This window comes from Podarcis bocagei (assembly GCF_964188305.1).
Source record: "Podarcis bocagei genome assembly, chromosome: Z".
NCBI classification, from domain to species: domain Eukaryota; kingdom Metazoa; phylum Chordata; class Lepidosauria; order Squamata; family Lacertidae; genus Podarcis; species Podarcis bocagei.
The window spans coordinates 9,373,843-9,393,119 of NC_138140.1; the positions used below are offsets into that span (position 1 = coordinate 9,373,843).

The 19,277-nt window shown below is 44.5% G+C and overlaps 2 protein-coding genes across 15 annotated transcripts in view; one reads left to right on the forward strand and one right to left on the reverse strand.

The window, feature by feature from the left end:
• Positions 1 to 19,277, forward strand: part of SLC31A2 (solute carrier family 31 member 2) — a 537,879-nt gene that overhangs the window by 313,431 nt on the left and 205,171 nt on the right. The window lies entirely within an intron of this gene.
• CACNA1B (calcium voltage-gated channel subunit alpha1 B) overlaps positions 1 to 19,277 on the reverse strand; it is a 345,062-nt gene that overhangs the window by 31,504 nt on the left and 294,281 nt on the right. For all 14 annotated transcript variants that reach the window (XM_081179581.1, XM_081179579.1, XM_081179591.1 and 11 more), the window contains 6 exons: positions 19,032 to 19,148; positions 17,336 to 17,401; positions 15,547 to 15,638; positions 10,533 to 10,683; positions 8,703 to 8,830; positions 971 to 1,067 (listed from right to left, as the gene is read on the reverse strand). In XM_081179581.1, coding sequence (XP_081035707.1) covers positions 971 to 1,067; positions 8,703 to 8,830; positions 10,533 to 10,683; positions 15,547 to 15,638; positions 17,336 to 17,401; positions 19,032 to 19,148 — 651 coding nt within the window. The remainder of the gene's footprint in view (positions 1 to 970; positions 1,068 to 8,702; positions 8,831 to 10,532; positions 10,684 to 15,546; positions 15,639 to 17,335; positions 17,402 to 19,031; positions 19,149 to 19,277) is intronic.

The window sequence follows — 19,277 nt, forward strand, 5'->3', positions numbered from 1 at the left end:
TTTCGCCCACAGCCGGCCTTCAGAAGAGGTCCTGGACCTCTTCTGAAGGCCGGCGGGGGGCAAAAGTCTTTGCTCCCCCCCCCCCGCCTGCCTTCCTGGGACAGCGGAGACTTCTCTGCTGTCCCGGGCGATCTTAAAATGCTGGCGGGCGGCAGCGAGGGCTTCGCTGCCGCCCGCCAGCATTTTAAGATTGCCCGGGACAGCAGAGAAGTCTCCGCTGCCCCGGGTGATCTTAAAATGCTGGCGGGTGGGAGCGAAGTGTTCGCTGCCGACCCCCAGCATTTTAAAATCTCCCCGGGACAGCGGAGGCTTCGCTCCCGCCCGCCAGCATTTTAAAATCGCCCCGGGACAGCAGGGGCTTTTAAAATGCTGGCGGTCAGCAGCAAAGCCCTCCTGTCCCCGGAGCTTGCGGGGCGGGAGGTGGGAAGAAGGGCTTTTCTTCCCACCGCCAGCCTTCAGAACAGCCTTCTGAAGGCTGGCAGTGGGAAGAAAAGCCCTTGTACCCCCCCCCCCCCAGCCTTCAGAAGAGGTCGGGGGACAGACTGTCCCCGGGCCTGGTCTGAAGGCGGTTTCCATAGGAACGCATTGATTGATTTTCAATGCATTCCTATGGGAAACTGTGCTTCGCAAGAAAAAACTTGCGGAACGAATTAATTTCGTCTTGCGAGGCACCACTGTATTGACTTTGGCTCAACCAACCATCTTCTCTGACTCCACCTGCCACTGATCTCACTGCCTTCCACCCTACCAGTCCCAATTAGCACCAGCCTCTGCTGCCAGTGTGTTTCCTGTCCCAGTAGCCTCTTTGTTGTACAGCTGCTGTGGGCTGGGCCATGTGTTGGACACCCCTGAACTAGGGAGATTATGAAGCATCTGAAATAGCTTAGAAGACACCACAAATACTACAGGAAATGGAGGCAGTTCAGCCTTAGCAACAACAGAACAGATGGCACTGGTTGTCTGGTCTAACCTTATAGGCAACGCGAGCTGGGCATTTCTTTCCCAGTCCAAGTGGTGGGGACATGTGTCTCAGCATCTCATACATGTCCGTGTAACTGATACGCCCACTTGGAACCAGAGACATAGAAAGAGAGGGAGAGAGAGAAAGAAGCAGAAGCCAGAAGATGGGGAGGGAATCACAGGTGGGGGAAGAACCAAGTTAGAGCCAAGTGTCAAACAGAGGGGAGGGGGACCAGGGATGAAGTGGAAAGCAGACAAGAGAGCAAGAGAGAAGGAGAGAGATCTGATTAATTAGATTGTTTTCAGGGAGTAGAAACAAAACAAAGGGAGGTTAATAACAAAGAGGAGGGTTAAATCAGATGGTTTCTTTTCCAATTTCATCTCTTTGAGCTGGGGTAGCCAACCTGGTGCCCTCTAGCCATTGTCAGACTATAGCTGCCATCAGCTGCAGCCAGCATGGGAGTTGGAGTCCAGCATCAGCTGGAGAGACCACCTTGGCTATCCCTGTCACTGAGCATCTCTCTTTCCATGTGCTCATCGTCTTCTCTTTTCTCTTTTTTCTTAAAAAAAAGAGGTTCAAATCCCTGCGGTAGCAGTACAGAATGATTGAGTGTGGACAAAAGCAGGTGGGAAGGAAAGAGGTTTGAAACCATGGGTGGGAGGGGGAGCATTCCCATATATTCTGAAACAGGTGGTTGTGCAGGTGTCAAGGGGCTGTACTCATCATGCCGAGGAGAAGCGATACACAGCATTATGGGACAGTCAGACATGGCTTTAATAAAATGGTTCTCCTTTCCTGGGCAGGCTTTTGTTGCTTAGATTGGAAGCGAGGCTAATAATGGGTAAAATGGAGGCAAAAATAAGGAAGATCTCCACTTTCAATAACACAAGGCTGGCATCAGACTTCAGAGGGACCTTGGCATACTGACAACAATGCCCCCACCTCCCAATGTCCCTGCCAACCAAAGCAGGGACCAGCGCTGCTTGTGATGGTGGATGCCACATAGTTTCTCAGCCAGCACGCCTTGGGCAACAACTGCACTCCTCACCTTCCACTGGATCCCCAGACTTTTTTCAGCCCTGTCTATAGAGCCAAGAAACAGATTTCAGAGATTGATAGGCCAGGACATTACATTTGGGGACACCTAAATGGACAAGCAGGGACGCGGGTGGCACTGTGGTCTAAACCACAGAGCCCAGGGCTTGCCGATCAGAAGGTCGGTGGTTCAAATCCCTGCTATGGAGTGAGCTCCCATTGTTTGTTCCCTGCTCCTGCCAACCTAGCAGTTCGAAAGCACGTCAAAGTGCAAGTAGATAAATAGGTACCACTCCGGCGGGAAGGTAAACGGCATTTCCGTGCGCTGCTCTGGTTTCACCAGAAGTGGCTTAGTCATGCTGGCCACATGGCATGCTGTCTGCAGACAAATGCCGGCTCCCTCGGCCAGAAAGTGAGATGAGCACCTCAACTCCAGAGTCGTCCGTGACTGGACTTAATGGTCAGCGGTCCCTCTACCTTTACTTAAATGGACAAGCAGCCTGCTTGGAGGAGAACTTGGATTGCCTTTTTGTTCAAAAGCAACTCTGTCATCCATCACTGAAAACCATTTAGGGTCCTAGCAGGGAGGGTGGTGAATGGTTGGGTTGAGCTGGTGAGGGATCCAGCCGAGGGACCCTTAGTCAGTGCCTGACCTAGCTGACCCCTGGCACCAAGTACCTCCATGTCAGCAGCTGGGTCTGACCAAGGCAGAATAGGGTGGTACTATGGCTTCCCTTGATCTGGACACTATACTTCTGTTGATGCAACCTAGAATAGCATTAGCTTTTTTTGCTGCTGCATCACACTGTTGACTCATGTTAAACTTGTGGTCCACTATGACTCCTAGATTCTTTTCACATGTACTGCTAGTAAACCAGGTGTCCCCCATCCTATATTTGTGCATCTGATTATTCCTGCCTAAGTATAGACCCATACTTTGGTCCCTATTGAAATTCATTTTGTTACTTTTGGCCCTCAAATCTGTTAAGGTCATCTTGAATCCACATTCTATTTGCTAGCCCAGCCTGGCACCATCTGTAAATTTGATGAGCACCTCCTCAATCAATTAACTCAAAACTTTTGGAATGGGGTAACCTTCCCCCAACTCCTCCCACCCCTGTTCTAGAGAAGGGAACCTTTTCAAAGCTGACTGTCTCATAAAGCTGCCCATGTCCAGGCAAGTGTGCATCATTGTGTGTCAGGAGAGATGCTAGATGGGAAAGGGTAAGATCAAAGGGTGGGGGTGGGGGCTTGTCAATCATTCTTGTTCAGGCAAAGGGGTTAGTTCAGTCCAGTTTATTCTTCTTTTTCTTTGCCTTTGCAATTCAAGTTTGTTTGTTTGTTTTTATCAAATTAGAGGTTCAAATTCAAGGCAAACAAATAGAGGAGAAATATACTGGAAGGGTTTCCCCCCGCTGAAATGCCAAACCTTGTATGCCACCCTGTGAGGGCATTTCCTTCCTAAGCCCAGAGGTGGAGCAATAGCTCGCAACAAACTGTACATCTCCTTATAATGTATCCGGCAACTGGAAAGGAAAAAAAATCATGAGTTATGACCAAAAGGGGGGGGGGGAGAGAAATATATGGAAGAGAGATGGCTCCATTCCAGAGCCTCCTGACGTCACCCCCCCCCCAAAAGAAAATAGAAGAAAGAATGGGAGAGTCGTGTTCAATTTCAGAGTCTCCAGATTTCCTTTACAACAAGCTGTGGAGGGAAATATTTCAGCAGCAGTGGAAGATAGACATAGGACTGCACGATGCCATCCACTCAGAAGCAGCCCAATTGAATTCACCCAATCCCTAGAAGAATTTTAAAAACATCCTCAGTTGTAAATTAATTATTAAAACAATAAAGGGAAAATGTGTTGGTTTTTTAAATGAATACAAAAAAGGCACACTGGAACAGAGCAAGCTGCCTTGTACTGAGTCAGGCCACTGGTCCATCTTGCGCAGTGTTGCCTACTCTGGCTGGCAGCTGCTCTCCAGGACTGCAGATAGGGATCTCTCCCAGCCCTACCTGGAGATGTCAGGGATGGAACCCAGCTTCTTCTGCAAGCAAAGCAAATGCACTACTACTGAGCAATGGCCCTTCAAACTGTCTGAGGCACAGGAAAGAGTCAATCATGACAGGTAAATCAGGGACTGTAGCTTTGTTTTCCATGCCTGCAGGTTTTGCAGTTCACTTCCATGGTGCTTGTGTTCTGCCTCCACTGTCAGGGGCAGTTTGCTTCTGAATGCCTGCTGTTGGGAATCAAAAGGGTGCTGTTGCACTCATGTTCTACTTGGGGCTTATTATTTGGGCATCTGGTGGGTCTCTGTGAGAACGCAATGATGGACAAGGTGGACCATTGGCCTGATCCATCAGCCAGGCTAATCTGGTGTTCTTATGGCTTAAACCAGTTAACAAAACATGCAAATGGAGTGATGTGAATGTTAGGGAAGTGCAAAAAAAAAAAAAAAAAAAAAAAAAGGTCCATGAGTTGTCAAAAAACTAACTTGCTGGGATAGAGGTGGGGAACCTCTGACCCTCCCCTCCCCCCCCAAAAAAATGGACTACAATTCGCAGCAACCTCAGCCAGCATGGGTAATAATCAGAGATGGTAGGAGTTGAAGTTTGGCAACATCTGTGGGTTCCCCATCTCTACAGCAAGAAATTGTAGTGAAGACTAACATTTAGAAGGTGGCATCCACCAGGGCTCATATTACATTCTTGAGTAAGGATCATAAGCAAGAGCAACTCTTAGAATCACAGCAGCATGGATTTGGATGGGGTCTTTGGGAGTCATCTAGTTCATGCTCCCTGCTCAGTAATGCAGGATTTGCAATGCAGGGTGAAGCTATATTAACCCTGACAGATGACCATCCAGCCTCTGCTGAACCTCCATCTCATGCATGGGACTATTTTGGTATGTCTGTTGCTGTTTGGTTATATAACAGTGGGAGTCCGACCCTGAAGACTGGAAATAAAAGGAATAATGTGGTGTCTCTGGACTGTACCACGGCATTGTACAGGTGGGAGTTCATATGGCGGTAATGGAAGGATATGGTGGGTGGGTGGGTGGGGCGGTAATGGATGGATATAGTGGGTGGGTGGGTGCATGCATGCACGCACACATGCACGCACACCCATGCAGTAAGGTGAGCCTCTACCTCCAATTTGAAATGGTATAGTCCAAGCACAGAACTCTTATGATTCCAAGGGTTGTTTGGGGGAGGCAGTGTAGTTTGAAATCTGTTTATAATCATGGTCAAAAGTCCTCATATGATACTGTCTGCATGGAAATGAACTGCAAAACACCCAATAATGGGAGCATCGAATGCTAGCCCTACTCAGAGTAAACCCACTGACATTAATAAACTTGACTAGCTTAGGTCTATTAATTTCAATGGATCTACTCAAAGTCGTTGGATACAACCTAGTGGATTTTATCCAATGATAGTCCGACTCAGAGTAGACCCATTGAAATAAATGAACCTAAGTGGCCCTTGCCCACTAATTTCAGTGGGTCTATTGAGTACAATTAACATTGGCTACAACTCATAATCATTCCATCTGTGGATTGTGTTATCACCTGTGAGATGGGCAACTTCCCATGCCAGTTCAGTAACCATCCCAATTCACCTGGCAGCTGAGAAGATAACCAGCATGCATTTTGTTTCTTTTTTTAAAGAAAAGTGGGGGGGATATATCCTTTAATACTAGACATCTCCAACCTGATGCCCTCCAGAGGTTTTGGACTACAATTTCCATCGGCCACAGTCAGCATGACTGGCAGTTGGGGATGATGAAAGTCATCATTCAGAATATCTGGAAGGGGCCCAGTAATATTCTGAAAGGGGGGAGGGGAGAAGCAGAGGGGAGGGGGAGAGAGACAAGGAGGGAGGGAGAGAACCCAAGTAATAGCCTTATATTCTTCTCAGAACAGAACAAGTTCAAATACAGTTCTTTTAAGTCCAGAAACTGACAACCGGAAGATGGCATTATTAAAAGATCAAAATGTTATTAGATCAACCCACCTCACACAGAAAACATTTAAAGTAGAGGCAAAAAGGCATTTCATCACATTTCTAGAAACATCATTAGCTTGATTTCTCTTTGTTTTGTTTCTTAAGTTTCTTTCCACATCAGCAGAAAGGATGTTTGTGGATCTATGCATTGCTGTTATTCTCCCTGGTCCCATAAAATTGACTTCCCATGTCTACTTACCTCTGCATTGATTTCCACCTGTGAGTGGAGTCAGACAACCATATTATTCATGTGATCATTGCAAGTAGTGCACCCTTGCAATTAACAGCTCACCTGGGAGATTACCTGGAATTCTATCCAGAGGGAGTGAGCAGGCTGGTGGAGGAAGGAGAGACTGCCTTGACCCCTGCTTGCCAATCTCATTGGCTGCTATGCTGGACCCAGAGGAAGTGGTTAGCACCCTCCCACACTGAGCACAGAAATGTAGCAATCTTCCTTTCCTCCATCAGTCTACTTCGTAGAAGACGCATCCTGGCTACCAGGGAGGGGACTTCTGGGTGGTGGCAATGAAGCCTATGAGCCTCTTAGATAGGGATGAACTTACTGGTCAATTTAAGTTTCCCTCTCGTTTTTCTAATTTCAATTTGTTTTGCATTTCCGCAGCATCTATCAATTATTTAGTTCTATTTTATTTTAAATCCTCCGAAAATTCATCAGCATTATAGTGCTAATTTTCTTACTAAACTCATTTTTGTCTGCAGTTTTGGCTATTACATGCATTTTTGCAAGTAATGTTCCCTAACATAATGCATATTGTATGTTTTATTCACCAATATATGCATTTTCATGCACACTTTACTGTAATATGTACATTTTTGTGACACGTTGTTTGGTTGGGAAACTGCATTGCAAAATTCAGAGAACTGCAATTTTTGGAAGAAGAGCTGTTTTGGTCCACGTGTTGCTTCAAGAGCTGCAAATTTGGTAGTTTCTTATGAAGATACAAATTAAATTGAATTCCTCCCCCAGCCCTATTATTAGGTTTGGATAAATATGCTGACTTGTAACTTCTGGGGCCTGATTTACAAGACTAAATTAGCAGGCAATGAGTTTGTTGCATTTTAAATATTTAATTGCATCAATATTCTCATTGACATAGGTCAAGTTATCATCAGTACTCAAATTATTGGGGTAGGGAGATAGAGATGCCCATAATGAAATCCACAAACTAATCTGTTGGTTCCTTCATTTTCAGTCCTGCCCACTGCATGCCCTCTAAGATGGTTAGTGAAGGCAGCCTTTAAAAAAAGGAACATAGGAGAAGCCCTAATGGAACAGACCAGCAGCGCATCGAGTCCATCATTCTGTTCTCACAGTGACCAACCAGCTGCCCCAATGGGAAGCTCACCAGCAGCACCCAAGTGCAACAGTGCTCTTCCTATCAGCATATGGCATTCAGAAGCATTAAAAGAGTGTTATGCTCATCCTCCCCCCATAATTTGAGCACTTCTTTTAATCTCTGAAAATGTCAGTGGCAAGAGGACTGAGGGGGTGAGATGATTAATGGGTGAACTCAAAATGCACAGATTACCCTGATGTGTGAGAATAGATAAATTTATCAAAATGCTGCTGTGATTATTAATACTCAGCATGGGTTTCTCAAAAATAAGTCATGCCCGACCAATCTCATTTCTTTTTTTTGAGGAAATTACAAGCTTGGTGGATCAAGGGAATGCTATGGACATAGTGTATCTTGATTTCAGTAAGACATTTGACAAAGTCCCTCATGATATTCTTGAAAGGAAGCTGGTAAGATGAAGGAATTAAGGAGATGCTCATCAATTTTGCAGATGACACCAATGTGGGAGCAGTAGTTAATGCCACAGAAGGCAAAATCAGAGTTCAAAATGATCTTAATGGCTTAGAGAACTGGGCGCAAGCTAACAAAATGAATTTCAGTACAGACAAAGATGAGGTTCTGCAGTTAGGCAGGAAGAACCAGAAGCACAAATATACGATAGGGGACATCTGGCTTACTAGTGAAAAGGATCTAGGGGTCTTGGTGGACCACAAGCTTAACATGAGTCAACAGTTTGATGCAGCAGCAAAGAAAGCTAATGCTATTCAAGGCTGCACCAACAGAAGTATGGTGTCCAGATCAAGGGAAGTAATAGTACCACTTTGTTCTACCTTGGTCAGATGACACTGTGTGGAATACTGTGTCCAGCTTTTGGTACCACAATTTAGGAAGGATGTGGACAAGCTGGAATGTGTGCAGAGGAGGGCAACTAAGATGATCAAGGGTCTAGAAGTCTAACCTTATGAAGAACGGTAGAAGGAGCTGGGTATGTTTAGCTTGGAAAAGAGGAGACTGGGAGGAGATATGATAGCCATCTTCAAATATCTTAAGGGCTGTCACATGGAAGAGGGAACAAATTTTCTCTTGCTCTGGAGGGTAGGACTTGAACCAATGGTTTCAAGTTACAAGAAAGGAGATTCTGACTAAACATACAGAAAAACTTTCTGACAGTAAGAGCAGTTTGACAGTGGAACAGTCTCCCTCAGGAGGTTGTGGACTCTCCTTCCTTGGAGGTTTATAAGTGGAGGTTGGATGGTCATCGGTCATGGATGCTTTAGCTGAGATTCCTGCTTTGCTGGGGATTAGACTAGATGACCCGTAGGTCACTTCCAACTGTACTATTCTATTATTTTAAGGTGTGCTTGCAAGAGCATACGTACCAGGCTGCAGGGTCGTACTCAGCCCAGACGCGGATAAACTCATCAAGATGGTGGGGTCCTAGGATGGAAGAGTCTCGTGTCAAGTACTCAAAGTTGTCCATAATTACAGCCACAAACAGGTTCAACATCTGCAAAGGGGAAGGTGAGGGAGATGAAATTGGGGGTGGGAAGGAGGAAAGACATTAGCTTCTCTTATTAAGGAATCAATGCAAAAACAAAAGGATAACTCAAAAAGGAAGAGGAGTATAAATAAACTATTGTTGTTGTTGAAGAGAAAAAGGCAGAGTCTGAAGTGTCAAATGCAGAAATCTGTGGACACATTCGCTCATACATTGAAAATGCTATATCACTTTAAACAGTCATGACTCATCCCAAATTTTTTTGGGGGGGCCTGTAGTTTGCTAGCGGTGCTGAGAGTTCTAAGGAGGCCCCAATTCCCCTCACAGAGCTACAATTTGCAGAGTTCCCCGGGGAAAGGGGGGTTGAAATTTTAGGGAATAGGGGCGTCCTAACACCCTTAAGAAACTACAATTTCCAGTATTCTTTGGGGGAACCATGACTTTTAAAAGTGGTTCCATAGTGTTTTCAATGTATGGTGTGAATGTGTCCCGTGTCGCCTTTCCATGCCTTTCTCGCGCTTTTGCCCAACTGGGAAGCATCCTTGAACACATCCTTGAATATTGCTAAGCCCCCTTGCTTGCCTGGATGGAGAGAGAGATACGAGGTGTGCATACATAGAAACCACTGAGTTTGTGTGGCTGGAATGCAACCTACTGGTGGGTGGAAAGGTTGTCCTGTCCATTGCTGCACCCACTTCTTGCCTCTGACCCTCCCCGCTACTAGCGTGCAACCCCTGGAAAGCAGTACTCTGGCTGATAAAGGTTGTCCCTCTTCTGAGCTACAGTGAAAAGGGGGTTTATCCATTTCCTTGTCCGTATTGTTCTATGGCTTTGCTGAATTCTGCTCTACATCCTGCCCAGAGCCACGCTGGGAACATTTTACTGCCTGATGAAATAACCGCCATCTCCCACTCCACGAACAAAAGCCAGCCAGACTGGTCATTGAATGCTACTTCAATACTGCCAATGGGTCATCCTCCTCCACTCAGCCTAAGGACAGTAGGCTAGTTTAAGTGGCAGGGAGCTGCTTGAATGATACACACAACACTGTTCTCTAGCAATTCACCACTGGTAACTGCCTCCCAACATGTTGGAACATTATGCAACTGTCACCACACTCTGCCTAACGGTAGGGCTGGCTACAATATAACTCCTCTCAAATTTCAGTTTAACTAGGAGAATTGCATTTTTTAAAAAAAAAATCATTCCAGAATTGGAGCATGTGCAGAGTGCTGCACCTTTTATGTTGATAGGACACTGCAAAAAAGAAGAAGCTGTTTTGATATGATAGCATGTCTGTCTGGCTGCATTGAAACATTCCTTAATCAGTGATACTACCTGCACATTGGTGAAACATCGCACAGAAACTAGATAGTTTCTTTGTGGTGTGCTGTTTCACCAATATGGCAGAGTGTCACTGATTGAAGGATGCAGTGATGCAGCCAGTGCTTTTCTTCTAGAAAAATAGGTACCACCACTCACCATGAAGTTGTTAATGTAAGTGCCACACTTTTAAAAAACAAGAAAAAGAGTACTGGGTACCATAGAATATCCCCCAGAAAAAAACCCCACTACATATAACCATAAATACTTATTTACCCTGGCTTTTGATACTTAAAATTCCTATCTCTGAGGGGCTGAGGACCTTGAACGTGGAGGGTAGCTGCAGCACAGGGATGGGCAAGCAAGACAAGCGGAATGACCAACTCACCAGAAAGGAGCAGAGGAAGATGAAAGAGACAAAGTAAAAGTAGGCAAAGTCACTGCCACACTCATTTTTGCCAAGGTTGGAGAGCTTATCGCAGGCTTGGTTGCTGAGACATGCAAGCATGATTTCATGCCAAGCTTCCCCAGTGGCACTCCTGAAAGCAGAAAAAAGAAGTTGTCTTATTGAACTAAAAAGAAGAGTACAAAATTATGCATAGGGTGAAGAAGGGAATAGAGAAAACATTTCCTCTTCTTGCAAAGCACTAGAACTCATGGACGCCCGATGAAGCTGAATATTGGGAGATTCAGGACAGGCAAAGGATGCAGAGTTAAAGTATGGAACTTGCTCCTGCAGGAGGCGGTGGTGGGCACCAACCTGGATGGCTTTAACAGAGGATTAGGCAGATTCATGGAGTGTTAAATGGCCACTAAACTCAATGGCTATGGTCTACCTTCACTGATGACAGTAGTAATGATTTTGAATACCAATTGATGGCAACTACAAAATGGGAGGATGCTATTGAGCTCTGGTTCTGCTTTCGGACAGCCCATAGCAGTGGTGTAGCGTGGGGGGTGCAGGGGGGGCCGGCCGCACCGGGCGCAACATCTGGGGGTTAGGGTTAGGGGGCACAAATCCACGGGTTAGGGGGCGCAAATTACTTGCCTTGCCCCGAGTGCTGACAACCCACGCTACGCCACTGGCCCATAGGCATATGGTAGGACACTGTGAGAACAGGATGCTGGGCTAGGTGGGCCAATGGCCTGATCCAGCAGATCTCTTATGGTTGCTTATTGGCCTTGTACATGTATTGCACGAGTAAGCCATCTGCCTGTGGTGTACCTTAACATTCTTTAGTGGGTGGCAAAGAATGTGCAAGAGGGAGTAATCTCAGTAGACCTAGAGAAAGCAACAGTCACATCTACAATAGCTCCCTCACTGTATAGTATATCAAAAAGGTTGGGAACCTTTTTCAGCCCAAGGGTGGTACTTCTTTGGCGGAGGGGAACTTCCTGGAAATGCATGTAAGTGGTGGGTGGGACAAGAGGCAAAAGTGGGTGGAGCTATCAATGCGATTCTTAGCTTTTTACAGAAGGCTACATTTTACCTACATAGAAGTTAGAGGTTCCCCAACACATACACACACACACACACAGAGAGAGAGAGAGAGAGAGAGAGAGAGAGAGAGAGAGAGAGAGAGAAAGAGAGAGAGACTCCTCTACCCCTCCATCCTCCATCCAGGAAGCAAAAAGCATTATCATAGTTCAAAAACACATTCCAGCTGTGGAGGAGAGCTGGCGAAGGATGTGGTATGGCCTAGAAAGAGACTTGAGGTCCTGTCAGCGAGGCATGGAGAGCCACATAAGTCATGACATAAGGACCACACAAGTGAGCTCCCCCAGACCTGATCTGCTATAGGCTTTTTCCCTAACTTTGGCCCATACAGGTTTTTTGCTCATGTGTTAAAACCTACACACAAGCAGAGAGAGCAAAGATGTGTGTGTTAGGTTCTGCTGTGCCCTGGTTGTCCACCAAGTGGGGCAGAAGTAAGGAGTTCTTGAAGTGATAGAGCCCACCCCCACTTCTACAGTTTAGAAGCCTGCATAATTGGGTTCTAAATCACCCAGGGGAGTGCCATGGGTACAGGGTGCTCCCTTTGTTAGACCTTTACCCTCTAATGTTGTTTCTAGTGCTGTGACTTGCCCTGGGACTTCCTGTTGGAGGCTGGGAAATAGATAGATATAGATAGATGATGATGATATAGATAGATAGATGATAGATAGATAGATAGATGATAGATTAGATAGATGATAGATAGATGATAGATAGATGATAGATAGATAGATAGATAGATAGATAGATAGATGATAGATAGATAGATAGATAGATAGATAGATAGATAGATAGATAGATGATAGATAGATAGATAGATAGATAGATGATAGATAGATAGATAGATAGATAGATGATAGATAGATAGATAGATAGATAGATAGATGATAGATATAGATAGATAGATAGATAGATAGATAGATAGATAGATAGATAGATAGATGATAGATAGATAGATAGATGATAGATAGATGATAGATAGATAGATAGATGATAGATAGATAGATAGATAGATAGATAGATAGATAGATAGATGATAGATAGATAGATAGATAGATGATAGATAGATAGATAGATAGATGATAGATAGATAGATGATAGATAGATGATAGATAGATAGATAGATGATAGATAGATAGATAGATGATAGATAGATAGATAGATAGATAGATAGATAGATAGATGATAGATAGATGATAGATAGATAGATGATAGATAGATAGATAGATAGATAGATAGATAGATAGATAGATAGATGATAGATAGATAGATGATAGATATAGATAGATGATAGATAGACAGATGATAGATAGATGATAGACAGATAGATAGAACACAGAGACAGATTGCTTGAACTGGACTTTTCTGTCAAAGAGACCTGTGTTTTCTGTCATATCGGGGAGTGGGGGAGAGAAATTAGATCTCACAAGCTTAGAAGCAAAGCACCTAATCTCTTTATGGAAAATAAAAGACCCAATTAAATTAAGTTAGGATTTGTGCACATAAAGGATTTGTGTTCATTAACAGTTTGAATACCACAGGATTAATGCCAGGTAATGCTGAAGTATTAATGAACACAAGCTGTCTGATGTAAACAATTAAGTTTGCATTAACTTCTGCTTGGAAGGAATTGAAAGATGCAGAGGGCAGGTAGAGGCAAGGCCCTCTGCAGCTTTTATCAACATAAACTGAGCATGGGAACAGATTATGCTAACACCCATCACCCTCCCAGCTAAACAATTGGATATTTGCATACATAATCATTTAAGGACGCTTTCATGTCATGTGTGACATTTTTACAATCAGCAAAATATCAAACCAGAGGTGGGGAAATTTAGTCTGTCTGTGGGCCACATTCCCTTATGGGGAACCTTTCAGGGGCCACATGCTAATTGTGGGCAGGGCCTTCTTTACCCACATTTTTGCATGCTTCCAAATCTTTTTGTTTCCTTGTGCTTACCCCTCCCCTCCAGCTTCCGTGGTGTTAATATCTGGCCGATTTGAATCTTTCAATTGGTTGGTAATCATTTTTAATGGATGTTTGTCAGGAGTGCTGGAGTCCCAGCAAGAGGCTGAGAGGTAAGATGTAAGTATTTACATAAACATATGGTCAGGAGCCAGCTCTGCAGCTGCCAGTGAGATTGTTCAGCCAATTGGAAAGAAACATCCACCTTCTAGCAGTACTGAGGAAAGCATGCAGCTGAAAAATAGAGAAGGAGCTTTCTGCATTTCCCCAGAGAGTCCCTAACTGAGGGCTTATCACTTACCTTTCCTCCGTGCTTCCCAAGCAGGGTCCACATTTTAAAGCTCTGTCTGAACCCATGAAAACCTACTCTTTAAACTGAATTGCTGCAAACAGTAATCCACAGAAAACCCAAATTGACACGTGCTCCAATTCAGTGGTGAAGAACGAGGTGTTTTTCCAGGGAAAGCTCCAGGGCAAAAAGAGAAAAGAAAAGGTGCTTGGAGATGGAGCTTTAACGTATGCACCTGTGCCTGCAAAATGTGGATAAGCCCTAAGAGCGAATGGAAGCAGGCAGAGGTCCTACCTCTGAGGATGGGGAAGCCAGAATGGTGGAGGATGGAGATACTATGAGAAAACGAGACTGGGAGGAAGGAAAGCAGTGAACTGAAGATGTAGACAGAGGGGAAGCCAGGGAGTTCCAGGGAGTTGAGAAGGTATTCCACAAGGCAGGGAACCTATGCTGAAGGAAGGCCAGGGGAGGAAATAAAGCATACAGGCAGACATAAATACACCAGAAGAACCTGCTGGATCAGGCCAATGGGTCATCTAGCATCCTGTTTTCACAGTGGACCACCAGATACCCCAGTGGGAAACCCACAAGAAGGAACTGAACACAAGAACATTCTTCCCTCCTGGGGTTTCCAGCAACTGGTATTCAGAAGCATTACTGCCTCTGATTATGGGGGCAACACACAGCCATCATGGATAAAGGTAAAGGGACCCCTGACCATTAGGTCCAGTCGTGGCCGACTCGGGGGTTGCGGCGCTCATCTCGCTCTATAGGCTGAGGGAGCTGGCGTACAGCTTCCGGGTCATGTGGCCAGCATGACTAAGCCGCTTCTGGAGAACCAGAGCAGTGCACGGAAACGCCATTTACCTTCCCACTGGCGTGGTACCAATTTATCTACTTGCACTTTGACATGCTTTCAAACTGCTAGGTTGGCAGGAGCCATCATGGATAGTAGTCATGAATAGTACTCTCCTCCATGAATTTGTCTAATCCTCTCTTAAAGCCATCCAAGTTGGTGACTACCACTGACTCCTGTGGGAGTGAGATCCATGGTTTAACTATGTCCTCCATGAATAACTACTTTTTTATATGGGCTCAATAATAACATGAGGGCTCATCAAGTGAGCACTGGACATAAGAGAGCCTGCTCCCAGTGTTCTGATGTTCCTATGCACTGACAGATGAGGTGGGACCTTGCACAAACAACTTCAAGAAAGACCATCACACAAAACAAGCAGGCACTGGTGGGAACTTTGGTGTCTCATCGTTACTGTCAAATTGTTGGTGTGAATTGGTCCAACTATACTGGTCCTGGCTGGCCCATTCCTGGGAGTTGTTTCATTTTAAGTGAACACACAGATAATGATAGTTTGCTTATGAAGGGCCTCATTTCCTTCCATTGACACCCACCCCAGAAGGCACTGGCAGAGGAAGAGGGGGGCAGGGGAGCAGTGCAATCCCAGTGGGGTGCCATCGCAGCTGCCCCCCGTCAGTGCTGGGCGCCACACCCCCACAGGTGGCACGCCATGCCCCCAGGTCACGCGCCAGCCATGCCCCCACCTGCTCTTCACCCCCTAGTGCCAGAGCATGAAGTTCCGCCACTGCCAGAAGGGTCAATGAATTTGATTACAGAGAGATGGTTTATTGTTTACCGGAAAAGCAGCATCAGGGCTTGCAAAAACGTTTGGAAATTGTTGTGTCGATTGATGGCAGAGTCGTCATTCAGTGCAATGTTTCCAAAGACCTGGGGGTGGGGGAGAGGAAATGGTCAAAAAGCAGATTAAATGGAAATCCAATTGGAGGCAAAGTTATCAGAGAAGCAAGCAGAACTGACCGGGGTTCTGAGCAGCAGGCATATTGCTTAGAGATGGGAAAATATTTCAAATTCAGTTTCTCTCAATTTACTACCCCCCACCTTCAGTTTGCCTGTTGTATTACCCCCCCCCTTTTAAAATCTGCATGAAAATTTGTATGCTTTTTCATGCACTTTTCCCCTAATATATTGGGGGAGGGGGGATATATCTTCCTTTCCACCAGCAGGGTGGAATTGACGATCTAAACCAACAGTGTATTAAATCTGTTTTATACCAATTTAACCATTATGGTTTCTTTAGCTTGGTGAAGGTACTAAGGTTTTTTCTGTGAACAGATCCCCAACCTACATTATGCAATGGCACATTCTAAAACAGGAACTCTGCAGCTTTTTCTGTTTCTGCCTTGAAATGAGAACGATATCAAAGAATTCAGAGAAATGCAAAATCCAGAACATAAGTAGATCCCAAAGTAGGTAATAATCAGGTCAGTTTGGAATGCACAGATATAAAATTCCTCAAGCATTCTTAGACTTGAGTTGTATGCAGCCATGATCAGCGTTGTACTGGATACAAACTACTAACTTCAAAATGAACTTCAAGATCAGGATGAAGGAATCTGTCAATTTTGGTTTCTCTCTGTTTCCCCCTTTAATCTTTAATCCAGTTCTCTATGTTTTCACAGCAGTTTGCATGCTGCTGGATACTTCTTTTAACCCTCATGAAGAATTTGTCAGCAGTTTTGTGGAAATTTCTCCAAATATGTATACGTAGTTTTGACTCAGGTACACATTTCTGGAAGCAATTTCCCCTCATATAATATATGTATGTTATTTATTTCCCCTAAGATGTTGACATCAGGCAGGCACCTTTGCTGTTCTCCTTTCAACACCTGCTTAAAAAAAGCAATTTGTTTCTGCAAGCCTCTCCAGATGTGTTGGTGTTGCAATATTTTAAACTCTTTTACACACACACACACACACACACACACACAGTATTTTTCTGTGTAAAAAGACTAGGTTTTTTCCCTTAAAAATAATGGCAAAAATTAGGGGGTGTCTTATACACGGGGCCATCTCCCCCCATTTTCTTAAATCTGAGTCCACCAAAATAGGGGGTGTCTTATACATGGGGGCATCTTATAGACGGAAAAATACTATCTATCTATCTATCTATCATCTATCTATCTATCTATCTATCATCTATCTATCTATCTATCTATCTATCTATCTATCATCTATCTATCTATCTATCTTTCTATCATCTATCTATCTATCTATCTATCTATCTATCTATCTATCATTTGCAACAATCAATTGAGTGGCATATTAAATTTTGTTAAATAAAACAGTAAGACATGCATTTTTATGCACACTTTCCCCTAATATATGCATTTTTTTGAAAACAACAATAGCAACTGGATAACTGGATAGCACGTTGGCTGCAGTGCTGCATCACCAAGTTAATCACAAAACAATGTGAATCATGGAGGGTACCCGTGTTTCAGTTCACAGATTGGTTTGGAAAATGCAAATCAGGCAGCTTCGCATTAAAATGCAAAGATTTGGAATTTCTTCCCCCATCCCTACTCCAGCCTGGTGCATTTGGTATGACTACTGCTGCAATTTACCTGCATGCCAATAATGGCATAGATGAAGAAGAGCATGGCAATGAGAAGACACACATAAGGCAATGCCTGTGGGTGAAAAAAAAGGGGGGAAGCATCAACAGCTGCAATGATACATCTAAGAACAAGAATGTTTAGTATGTGGCCACACCTGGACAAGGTTTCACATAGAAGCATAGGTTTATTGATACCCCAGAAGAATATAAAAATCCTAATGGTTTGGATCCGGGCTAAAGTTCAATTTTGCACTATACATTTAAAGAAGTAACATCATAGCATGTTAAACACTCATGGCTTCTACCAAAAAATCCTGGGAACTGTAGTTTGTTGAGGGTGTTGAGAGTTGTTAAAGGTAAAGGTAAAGGGACCCCTGACCATTAGGTCCAGTCGTGGCTGACTCTGGGGTTGATGCGCTCATCTCACTTTATTGGCCGAGGGAGCCGGCGTACAGCTTCCGGGTCATGTGGCCAGCATGACTAAGCCACTTCTGGCGAACCAGAGCAGCGCACGGAAATGCCGTTTACCTTCCCACTGGAGCGGTACCTATTTATCTACTTGCACTTTGACGTGCTTTCGAACTGCTAGGTTGGCAGGAGCTGGGACCGAGCAATGGGAGCTCACCCCGTTGCGGGGATTCGAACCGCTGACCTTCTGATCAGCAAGCCCTAGGCTCTGTGGTTTAACCCACAGCACCACCCGCGTCCCCTTGAGAGTTGTTACGAGTCCCCTATTTTCTCTTTTGCTGAGCTTCTGCTGGCCTGTTATTCAAAATGTTTGCAAAGCAATTTTGTCTAGTATAATACCTCATATGTTATTTTTACTAATATATGCATTTGCAAACATTTTGAATGTATCAGTATTTTAGTAAATGTGTTTATGTATTTCTTATACATGTAACCGGCTGGATAACCGCATTGCACAATTAAACGAACCACGAACTTCATTTTTTAATCATTTTTTAAAATTAAATTTCCCAAAAAATTAACACATACATTTCAATACATAGTGAAACATTTTTTCTTTGTTGCTGTTATTGACTTCCCACCCCTTTATCCATGGTGGTTTATTTCTCTCCCTCTGCAGCACCTTGTCTTCTGTCTCTTATATCTAACACTACTATGATCTTTTAAGTTCTTCTGTTGCTCATAGTTCAAATCCTGATCACGTATTCATCATATTTCTTTAAATAGTCTGAAAAAGGCTTCCATTCTTCCACAGAAGCATGAATTTTAAAGCATAACTGTGATTCGGTTAACTTATTGTTTTGGGAAGTATGCGTTAGGTTGGATTCACCATTAAAAAGTCAACTTAGGTATTCAAATTTATCCCAGATCCCTGACTACAACATGTCAGATAGATGGCTACCTACACTCTGTTAAAACCATAGGTGGGGAACCTCAGCCAAATATCACCTTCCAGGCCCCTCTATCTAGCCCCTGAACTTTTCCCAGGCCACTTTGCTTTGTCCCCTCCTTGAGTGATTTATGCCTGGCTGGGATGTGTCCTTGGACTCTGATAATGCCTCCTGTTTGCCTGGATGGAGGATAGATAGGGCTGTGTGAGTGTGGGTACAAACCAGCCTGCTATACAGAGGTCAAATTTACATCTGTTGTTCCACCCACTCTTCCCTCTGGTCCTCCCCACCACCCATGGCATTTGGCTCTTGGGAAGACTGCTGAGAAAGTGTCCTCTACCTCACCTTGAAAGACTGGACAAAGGTCCAGAGGAGGATCCGGATGGTGTAGCCCTGGCGAAGAAGCTTGATGAGCCTGGCTGCCCGAAATAGGCGGAGGAAGCTGAGGTTGATGAAATTGTCCTGCGGAGAGGAAAGGGTTTTGTGTCCTTCAGACACAGATGGGATCGGAAGCCACAGCCCGCAAAAAAGAAAAGAAAATTACCAGCTTCGCGTTCTAAGCAGCAAATCGGCCACCAGAAAACCTTCCAA